Consider the following 10,821-nt stretch of genomic DNA (forward strand, 5'->3'; position numbering starts at 1 on the left):
TGAGGTGGGGACGGAAATGGCAGGGGAAATTATGCAATAAGCTTGGCGTCAAACAAGCCGGAGTTCAAAAGCTGTCCACCGTGTATTAAAGGGCTGTCATCGCCTGTAAAGTATGGGTATAACAACACCTCCTTACCAGATTATTAGTCGATTAAGTGGGGTTCCATATAAACTGCCTGGTTATATTTTTGTATTTAATTGGAAGTGTATGCCACATGCTGACCCAGGGAGGCTCTGGGATCTTAGAGAACTGGTACAAATGCTAGTTCTGCAAGTTACTGGGAATCCAGCCTTGGAAAAGCAGCTTCATCCCCGGCGCGCACACACACACACACACACACACACACACACACACACACTTCAATTTTCTTGTTTATAAAATGGGAATAAGAAATCTTCAGTGTATTCGAAGTCTAATAGAAGTTCTAAGACATGGTAAGCATTTGATAATGGTGACTGAGTACTTTTTAGCTGGGTGTGCTGGCGCCTGCTGTAATTCTACAGTTGAGGCAGTGAGTTGGGGGTCAAGTTGGGCTATATGGTGAGGAGGGCATGAAACGAGTTCTTAGAAGTTGTCCATAGTGTGGAGCACACACTAAAAGTTAAAGTTAGAACTAGTGCAAGCTTGTTTTTTGAGACAGGGTTTCTCTGTGTAGCCTTGGCTGTCCTCGAACTCAGAGCTCCTCCTGCCTCTGCTTTCCCAGTGCTGGGCTTAAAGGCGTGCACCACCACCTCCTGCCAGTACGGCTTTTTTATTTTTATTTACTTGTTTGTTCCTATGGCTGTCCTGGAACTCACAATGTAGACTAGCTTAGCCTTTAACAGAGATTTATCTGCTAGAGTGGCTAGGATTAAACGTGTCAGCACATCAGGCTTTATAGTGAAATTTAAAGATGAGGCCATCAAACATACAGAAAAGACAACTTTGTACAGCATGATCAAAAATACTTTTCTGAGACAAGCCTCTTACCTCAGATTAGTTTCACATCCTTATTTTCCGAGTTTCTAAAATAATGCCATTTGAGGGCAGCCGAGCAAAAACTCAATCTGTTTCAATACTGCTAAGTCATGATCCATTAAAGCACAGTCTGGGTACCTATCTTTCCACTTTAACGATGGGGAACCCAGGTAACCAATAAGCAGTCCGCATTCGGCCTAAAAATTGTACAACCACGTACTGTGAAATAACGAAAACTCGTACAGAAAATGACACAAATCTTTCAATTCTGCAACGTGTCTTTATCCTGCCCCAATGACACTGTCAATTTCTAAATGGCTTTATAAGCCTTATAAGTCGTGGGAAAAATAACCTTGGTTTTGAGCAAAACAAAATAGGTCTTCCTATTTTAACCTTACAAATTCATCTGCCTTAGAACACTGTTGTTTCTCTCCATCCAGGAGACCACGCAGCTGCTAAGCCAGGTTGCTGCTCTCAGAAGCCTCAAGAAGTTCGAACAGGGCTCTGGTCAATCTCAGGTATTTCTACATTTTAATTGGTACGACTTTAAGTCTCAATAGAAACTTTTTACAAAAAAAACCCGAAGTTTTTAAACAATAGGAGAGTTTCTACAAAACAACAAAAAGTCGGGGCTTTTTTCCCCCGAACAGGAATGGTTAGTAAATTGGGAACCGTGGCCTCATGGGGTACACCTGCGCGGGCCACGGCTCCGCAGCCAGGAGCCGACTTTAGAGACTGGGTTGGGCTCCGGAGCGGCCCTACGTGGCGGCTGAGCACCGAGGAGGGGAAGGCTATCTCTGAGGCACAGCCAGACCTTCCTGGGGTCGAAACCACGCCACGACGCACTTTCAGGGGCCCGAGTTACACACAAAAGGTGGCGTTTCCATCGTGGGGAACCCCGGAACCACAAACGCGGAGCCTCAGCCGTGCCCTGCTCCCCGGGTTCGGGGAGGCACCACACGGGATGACAGGCCGGGGCCAGGTGTTGGGGAGGAGGCCGCCCGAGCTGCATTTCCCGAGACGCTCGGCGTAGGCAGGGCGAGCGCTTAGAACCGGCGCAGCCCGAAGCCAGGCAACGCCACGGCACAAGTCGGCCCCGCCCCGCAGGTGAAACAGGCAACCGCCATATTGCCTTGGGCGCCCAAACTCCCAGGAAAACACAGCTACCGCGAGACCGCGAAGGCCTCTGGGAAAGGCAGAGCGGGGGGGAAGGGAGGGGAAGGAAGCAGGGATAGGCGGGAGGCGGGCCGAGCCCACGAGTGGAGCTCCAGGAAGTGGAGGGCGGGGGAAAGGCGCAACGGACGCGCCTGCCGGCCAATGGCTGGCGAGCTCGGGTGGGCTTGCGGCCAATGAGCAGTCGCGGCCCGCTGCAGGGGGCGGGACCCGGGGCCGAGGGTAGCTTGAGCGCGGCGGCGGCGTTGTTCAGTCAGAGCGAGAACATTCCAGAGGTGAGTCCGCGGGGGGCGGTGGCCCGTGCCCCTGCCCAGCGCTTCCCGCCCCTCCACCCCGCGGGCCGCCGGCGGGGGCAGGCGCCGCCTGCGGCTCACAGCCGTGTCCCCGCCAGGTCGCCAGGCTCGGCGCTGCTGGTGTGGACGCGGACGTCGCTGGGACAGCCCCTCCCGCTGCTCGGCGGCGGCACCTGCCCAGCCGCCCCTCCGCTCGCCGCCCGCCCCGCCGCTCCGGACCCGGTTTCCAGCGCCTCTTCCTCCCAGTCCCGGGCGAGCCGCGTTGGGTTTATGTCTTTATTTGACGAAAACGGTGAGTCGCGGGCGGCGGGCCATGGCGGCGGCAAGATGGCGGCGCGGCCGCGTGACCTGCCGCGCGTGTGGCGCAGTTTGGGGCGGGCGGGCGGGCGGGGGGGGGGGGAGAAGGCCGGTCTCGGCGGGAGCGCGCGAGCGCGCGCGCGGGGGGCCGGCGGCGCCGGGCTGAGTCAGGCCCCGGGGCGCGTTTGTGACTCACGGGGGCCGCCCCTCCGCCCCGCCGGCCGCCGGAAGCGGGAGGCCGGGCGCCCGGCGCCCGCTGTCGCGTAGCCATGGGGACGAGGGCGAAGGTCGGCCGTGCGCGGAAGGGAGCGAGCGCTGCGAGCCCCGGGCGCGGCTCCGGCCGCGGTCCTCGTGCTCCGACGGAGCCCCATGGCTCCTGGCCCGGACGTGCCGCCCTGAAGCCAGCCGGAGGCGCCCGAAAGCCGCACCTTCGCGGTTGGCAGGTCCGGCTCGATCGACGTTTCCCGTTCTCCAACGATGGCGGCCGGGGGAGGCGCGATTGGAGAAGTTGGCGGCCCGCAGGCTTGAGCCGAGGGAGAAGAGAGAGGGCCGGGATCGCCTTTGCCGGCGGTTACAGCACGGTCGCTCGGCGGCGGCTGCCGAGGACTCGCCGGTGCTCTGTGGTCGGACACACTCCCGGCGGCCGAGGGAGCAGGGTTTGTGTTTGTGTTGTTTCCTGGTGTGGGGCACTTCCCGGCCGCGGCGCTGGTCAAAATGGTGGCCTCCGAGGCTCCTGGAGCTGTGCTTTGTTCCTGAGGCTGTCAGGCGTCGTGAGCTAGGAGAGTTCATTAGGCGGGGTGCTCTGTCCGCATGGGAATGACACTAACGCTGTAGGGGGGTTTGTGTGTTCTCCCCTTCTCTCTTTCAGAGCTGTTGCGCAGCCATTGGTACCTGTATTGGGGAAACATAGCATACAAGCAAGAAGCTTACAGCCTCAGTGGCGAAAATTTTTTCATGTCAGAGACCGAGAACTCTTGCAGTCGTTTATGTCATCCCTTCTTCTCCAGACAGAAGATACCAAAAAGTTGCAATCAAAGATCTGTTCATCTTATTGATAAAGTCACTAATAAGCCAAAATGTCTGTCAACGTCAACCGCAGCGTGTCAGACCAGTTCTATCGCTACAAGATGCCCCGTTTGATTGCCAAGGTATACTGATCTTCATTTTAGTAAGAAGTTGGTCCGTATGTTCTTCATAGGACTTGAAAGATTGCATTTACAGGGAAGACAGTGCAAAATTGAAATTCTTATTTCCTTTAGGTTGAGGGCAAAGGAAATGGAATCAAGACAGTTATAGTCAACATGGTTGACGTTGCAAAGGCGCTTAATCGGCCTCCAACGTGTAAGTAAAGCTTGGAGAAGCCTGAAAAGGTATATTACGGATATAGCCTTGACAGTCTTTCCTCAATCATATATTAACTAGCAAGTGTGGAACTTCGTACCTACTTGATTGGGTGTCATTAAACCACCCTGGCTGTCTCTCAGTGGCCCTGTAATTTTAAGGAACGGTGAGTTCTGTATAAATTTTTGTGTGAAGCCAGTGCTTTAGTTAACTATAATGAAATACCTTGTCTTCTGTAGATCCCACCAAATATTTTGGTTGTGAGCTGGGAGCACAGACCCAGTTTGATGTTAAGAATGACCGTTACATTGTCAATGGATCTCATGAGGCGAATAAGCTGCAAGACATGTTGGATGGATTCATTAAAAAATTTGTTCTTTGTCCTGAGTGTGAGAATCCTGAAACAGATCTGGTGAGTGCCTTTAAGGTTTTTGTCATTAAATTCTGTATGCTTTTGTGGTGTTGCCTGATTATACTTTCATGTTCCTGAGAAGGTACCAGACTTGTTAGAGAATACCTTTTGTTAAAATTAGGCTACTATGAAGAGAATTTGTGTTAAACTAGTGTTTCAGATGTTTTCTAATGTATAAACTCACATAGAGTTTTTGTCTTTCACTATACATGACACTTGTTTTTACTTTTCTTGACAGCATGTCAATCCAAAGAAGCAAACAATAGGTAATTCTTGTAAAGCCTGTGGGTACCGAGGCATGCTTGACACACATCATAAACTCTGTACATTCATTCTCAAAAACCCACCTGGTAAGTCTTAACAAAATGACTATTAAAATAAAAAATGGGATGTTTTATTACTGTATAAGTATATACAGCATAAGGAACTTTAGTCTTTGGACTTGTTTGTTTGTGTTTCGAGACAGGGTTTCTCTGTGTAGTCCTGGCTGTCCTAGAACACACTTTGTAGACCAAGCAGGCCTCGAACTCAGAGGTCTGCCTGTCTTTGGCTCAGGACTTTGTGATTTTTAACTGACTATAAGATATTATTGAAAAATGTGTTTTATGTAACAGTAAAAGTGAAAAGGAGGCTGCCAAACTATATCATGCTGTTGATTTATAAAAGAGATTATGATGGAAACCCATCAAAAGATCTACTGTTCTGGAAACAAGGCTTGTCTCACTAAGCTACAGTGGCTTAGAAAATTGCAAGCCACACTCTGTGGCAGATGAACAAAACTATCTGACACAATTTGAGCTTGCTATAGCAAGATAGTCCAACCTATTCCGGTGTTCTCTTCCCCATGAGAACAAGCCGTTATATAGACTCAAACAAACTAATTGTTGGATGGTCAGGTTTTAGATATGGTTTTGTTTAAATTCATGGGGATAAACTACTTGATTGAGGCATTATATGAACAGTTCTAACAGTTTAATATTCCCAATTATATTACTTCATCTTATTTTATAACTTGTGAAATGTGGTTGGTAGCGTCTTATTCTAAAACTTGTGAAATGTGGTTTAGTAGTAGATTTGTCCGAATGCCTTGAGAATTTATATTTGGTGAGTTGGTGTTTTGTGTGCGTGTGTGGCTGTACACCACATGTGGAATCCCCTGGAACTGGAGTGAAACAACCATATGGGTGCTGGGAATCGAACTTGGGTCTTAACAAGTGGTCTGCACCACTGAGCCATTTATCTCTCCAGCCCTCCCTTCAGTTGTGTTTTGTTGTGTTGACTACTGAGGAGAGTTGGTTGGGATGGTGTGAGGGTAGGATTTAAATCTGATAGTCAGTGATACATAAACCATAGGACTAAGTTAACTTTTGTTTCCCTGTAGAGAATAGTGACAGTGGTACAGGAAAGAAAGAAAAGGAAAAGAAAAATAGAAAGGGCAAGGACAAGGAAAATGGCTCCGTATCCAGCAGTGAGACACCACCACCTCCACCACCAAATGAAATTAGTCCTCCTCCACATGCTGTGGTGAGTGTAGGGCACTTTAAAATTGTGTGAAAAGACTGGTGTTTGGTTGAAATGAACGAAAATTTGAATTTATTAATGTAGAGCACTGTTAAAACTGTACTATTATATTGGTTGCTTGAGTTGAGCTAAACTGAATATATTTTTGAGCCTGGGTTAGCATTTTGTTTTGAGCATGTGAAAAAGATACATTCTCCGGGTTTATGATATGGTCTGTGTCAATGTGACTAATACCACTATTTGAAGATCTTTGCTTTTGTTTAAGCAGGAAGAAGAGGAGGATGATGATTGGGGGGAGGATACAACTGAGGAAGCTCAGAGGCGCAGAATGGATGAAATCAGTGACCATGCAAAAGTTCTGACACTCAGCGATGATTTGGAAAGAACTATAGAAGAGCGTGTTAACATCCTGTTTGATTTTGTTAAGGTAAATATGCTTGATCTACAAATAACACATCATAAACCTTTCTCCTTTGAAATGTTTGTTGTCTTTATAATTGGTTAACTTTTTCTCTGATATCCTTGAATTGTATTTATTCAGTGTTTTTTGTTTTTGAGACAGGGTCTCTGTAGCCCTTGCTGTCCTGGCACTCATGTAGACCAGGATAGCCTGGAGATCATAGAGATCTTCCACACTCTGCTGGGATTAAAGGCGTATGCCAACACCCTCCCTTTGTGGGTTTTTGTTTTTTTGTTTGTTTGGTTTTTTTTTTTTTTTTTTTTTTTTGAGATAGGGTTTCTCTGTGTAGCTTTGCCCCTTTACTGAATCTTGCTCTGTAAGACTAGGCTGGCCTTGAACTCAAAAAGATCCTCCCGAGTGCTGGGATTAAAGGCGTGCACCACCACCACCGCCTGGCTCACACCCTCCCTTTGTATATTTTCAATTCAATGCTTGTATTTGCTTTTCTTCTTATTCAAGAAATATTTTGGGCGTCTATAGTGGGTATATTTCCATAAATTGGGTAGAAATCCTGGAGAAAGGAGGGCTACTCTCTAAAGCATAGCAATATATGCTTATACTTCATTGAATTTTTATTTCCAGAAAAAGAAAGAAGAGGGCATTATTGATTCATCTGATAAAGAAATTGTTGCTGAGGCAGAAAGACTGGATGTAAAAGCTATGGGTCCTCTTGTTTTGACTGAAGTTCTCTTTAACGAGAAGATAAGAGAGCAGATCAAGAAATACAGGCGCCATTTCTTAAGAGTAAGAGACTATTGGCTTTAAGTTGTTTCAGTCCACTATATTGTCATCCTGAAAATAGGCAATTGGCCCACTTTATCAAGTGTGGGAGTACCTGCAAATGGGAAGGGTATCTGCATTGACCTTTTTAAGCCATTGTTACATGTGCCATGCTTTAAGAGAATGAGTGTTTTCTTAAAGTACTGAATTGTCTTAGAATAGGGACTATTATTGATGCTAACTGTCTACTTGCAGTTTTGTCATAACAACAAAAAGGCTCAGCGATACCTCCTTCATGGTTTGGAATGTGTGGTAGCAATGCATCAAGCTCAGCTGATCTCCAAGATTCCACATATCTTGAAGGAGATGTATGATGCAGACCTTTTAGAAGAGGAGGTCATCATCAGCTGGTCGGAAAAGGTGGGGAGCACATAAATTGTTTGAAGTTCAGAATCATCAAAACAGCTGGTGGGGGTGGGTTATGAAGAATTTCTTTAGTTTGTCTACATTAAATTGAATTCCTATGTTAATCCAATGCAATTTTTGAGTCCCTTTATTGTTAAAAGGCAGCAGGAATTGTTTAGTCTCTTAGTATGTATGTACTGTTGAAGGTTAGGGTATGACCCAGTCCCTTTAAATAGCTTGTTATACAAGTAATTTATATTTTCAAATCTTCACTGAGAAAATTCTTTAAATTAAAAAACTTTTTTAGGCCTCTAAGAAATATGTCTCAAAAGAACTTGCCAAAGAGATTCGTGTCAAAGCAGAACCATTTATTAAATGGTTGAAGGAAGCAGAGGAAGAATCTTCTGGTGGTGAAGAAGAAGATGAAGATGAAAATATTGAGGTAAAAGCTAGGGAACATGTTATTGAGTACTTGATTGGCAATTGATGTTGAAGTTTTGTTTTTCCTCTGTGTAGCCCTAGTTAGCCTTGAACTGATCCCAAGTATAGCTCCAAATTTCAGATTAAAGATAAAACAAAGTATAATCAGCTGGGTGGTGGCACAAAGTATGGTCTTTCGATGGGTGGAGACAATGTTTATATGTGTTCTGGAGAGTGATAGGTAAGCAAGCATTCTTTCTAACCTTGAGCTGCCTCTTCCAGCCCTAGAAAATAATTAGATTAACCCAGTGATAGACATTTACCCCTAGGCATAATCTATTAAGATAAAGAAATTACTGATGGATGTGGTGGCATGTACCTTCTTAGCTCTCAGGAGGCAGAGGATCTCCTGAGTTCCAGGACAGCTACGGGCTATGAAAAGAAACCCTGTCTCAAAACACAAAAATGGAAGGAAAAAAAGGCCCTGAATGGGGGGGAGGGGTGTTTGTCCTGGGAAAGCTTTGAGGGAGGGAAGGGAAGGGAAGGGAAAATAGTGTAATATCTCAAAAAATTAAAAATGAGAGAAACTTGATGGAAATAATATAACTAGGAGTGGTTACTCAATGCCTGTATTTAACTGATGAAATGATTTCTCTTATCAGGTGGTATATTCGAAGACTGCCAGTGTACCAAAAGTTGAAACTGTGAAGTCTGACAACAAGGATGATGACATTGATATTGATGCCATTTAAAAGGATGGATGCAACTTAGCTTAACAGTGTAAAGCTGCAAATTTTTCTCCATTATCAGCCAGAAGTGCAACATGTATGTGCAAAAGCTCAAATGGCTTAACATCATGCTACACTTGATACTAAAAAGCTATTACTGTGAGTGGTCTATAATTAAGCCCAATGAGACATCTAGGGAGTCCATACTTATCAGTGAGCAGTTGTAGTTTGCTTATTTATAGCATGTTTCTTTTGGAAAAACTAGTGGTGGACACATTTGGATCACATTTATACAGTTACTAAAAAATAAAGATTTGATTTTGGTCATTCTTCAGACTTTGGGCTCTGAATGGCTTATACTGAAGTAATTGGCTACTTATAGGATGTTATACCATTTAACTTAAGGTCCTTGAGCCTGGTAGATTGCAGGTGCTGAAACTTATAGAATGCAAACCATTGTAATGACCTTACTCAGCCATTAAGAAATGGGATATTTTAAAAGTTGTATCTCCAGTCCTCATCTGTTCAGATTGGCAACTGATAATTTTTATCATTCTAAGGGAGACTAATGAATAAATAACAGTGTGACATCTTCATGAGAAGTAAAAACAACCTGTTTGTCCTATGGTTTTAAGAGCAAGTTTTGAAATTTGGAGTTGTGGTTTTTCAGTTTGTGTACACTCACCCCAAATTGTAGTCTTTGGAGTCATGTGCTTTGCACATTTATGAGCCAGGGAAATAATTAACAAATAAGTATTGTGTGTATTTAGTGGTTGCTTTGTAATGAGAGAAAAAGCTTTGAGGTGTGATTAAATCGTAAACTCTTCTATTTGGGAGAAACAGGAAAAGGTGCACTTAATTCCTAGCTAAAACAGCATAATTGTTCAGCTTTTACCCTTAAATTATAATTTCAAGATGTTTAGACATACTGTATCTTGTGTTTGATGTGTTCTCCCCACCCCACTCCCCAATATTATGGTTTATTCTTCAATGCCTTTAATTTGGATATAATAGCTTGTACTTTAGATTTTGGTTGCTATCTTGCCAAAATAAGTGTTACTGTGTTTCAAGCTTGATCCCCTTCCCCCCAATTGTCTTATTTAAAGAGAAAGTTAAAATCATACTTCTGAGTCAGAGCCTGTATTTTGGTGTAAGACTTGGGATGTTTTTTACTTCACATTGAATATAGTTGGGCACCTGAGAAGTCTGGTGATGGCCACTGGGTGGGTGCAGTTGCTAGGGCCTGACCAGCCCATTCAGAGCCTTGAACTTCAGACACAAGTGAATTCCTTACCCATTATTAGCTGGTGTAGACTCCATCTGGGTTCCTGATTATATTTGCATACTCGTCTTCAACATTAAAAACTTGTTATCATATATACTCCTTTCCCCATAAAAGTGCATTCTGGGAGTTAAGAACCCAGATGGTTAATTTGTGTGGCATACTAGCTCATAACATTGTTTAGATCTTACCTTCTATGTCATCCATCTCACATTATAAAACTTTAATAAATATGTAAATTTTTTGCATTGAAATGATACAAATTTTTGGTAAAATTAAAACCTTGAGTCTGCTGAGCATGGAATGGGAGCCATATACCTAGAATGGTAACAAGGGGATATGCAGTGTCACACCAAAGAAGAGGTATTGCAAACTCATTTCGTAGGTTTCAGGTTCTTTGTTGCATGGCCCGACCATCCATTTGTCATCATGAGATTCTCAAGTAGATCAGCATATTCAACCTCAGGCTGGTAAGATTTTGTCTTAGAGCAGTCACAGTCGGGTCTTAAATACTGAGGAAGGGGCTTGGGCTTCAGCCACTGTTCTGTCTGGTGCCAAACCAATGGGGTTCAAATTCATACAATCTGGGGTTTAAGAGTAATCAATCGTTCATTGCTCTATTAAGGTGTCTTAAAAAGTTTCCTGTTTCAAACAGCTACATTACTTGATTAAAACAATGTTAAAATTAAATTTTGTCTCTGCTTTAATATTAAAGTTAAGCTATGTTTTCATTTTATAGTGAGTAAAAAAAAACACTGAAAGCTGTTCCAGTATTACAGCTCATGCTTTGGATTTGAATGTCAGGTATTCT

At 44.5% G+C, this 10,821-nt stretch overlaps 1 protein-coding gene and 1 non-coding gene across 3 annotated transcripts; both read left to right on the plus strand.

The window, feature by feature from the left end:
• Window positions 1-3,662: 3,662 nt before the first annotated feature.
• Eif5 (eukaryotic translation initiation factor 5) lies at window positions 3,663-10,264 on the plus strand. 2 transcript variants are annotated; one of them, XM_028883761.2, is made up of 10 exons: window positions 3,663-3,869; window positions 3,981-4,062; window positions 4,302-4,474; window positions 4,713-4,824; window positions 5,856-5,998; window positions 6,261-6,422; window positions 7,038-7,199; window positions 7,431-7,595; window positions 7,888-8,022; window positions 8,663-10,264. In XM_028883761.2, the coding sequence occupies exons 1-10, from the start codon at window positions 3,798-3,800 to the stop codon at window positions 8,750-8,752; spliced, it is 1,296 nt and encodes a 431-aa protein (XP_028739594.1). In that variant the 5' UTR covers window positions 3,663-3,797; the 3' UTR covers window positions 8,753-10,264. The 2 variants fall into 2 exon arrangements, with proteins under 2 accessions (XP_028739594.1, XP_028739595.1); XM_028883762.2 differs by having other exon boundaries at window positions 6,264-6,422.
• On the plus strand, window positions 5,225-5,351 carry LOC114703104. Its single transcript, XR_003736091.1, has one exon. It is a non-coding gene; the product is annotated as a small nucleolar RNA SNORA28 (small nucleolar RNA).
• Window positions 10,265-10,821: the final 557 nt, after the last annotated feature.

The sequence above is a fragment of the Peromyscus leucopus genome, chromosome 14 (assembly GCF_004664715.2).
Source record: "Peromyscus leucopus breed LL Stock chromosome 14, UCI_PerLeu_2.1, whole genome shotgun sequence".
NCBI classification, from domain to species: domain Eukaryota; kingdom Metazoa; phylum Chordata; class Mammalia; order Rodentia; family Cricetidae; genus Peromyscus; species Peromyscus leucopus.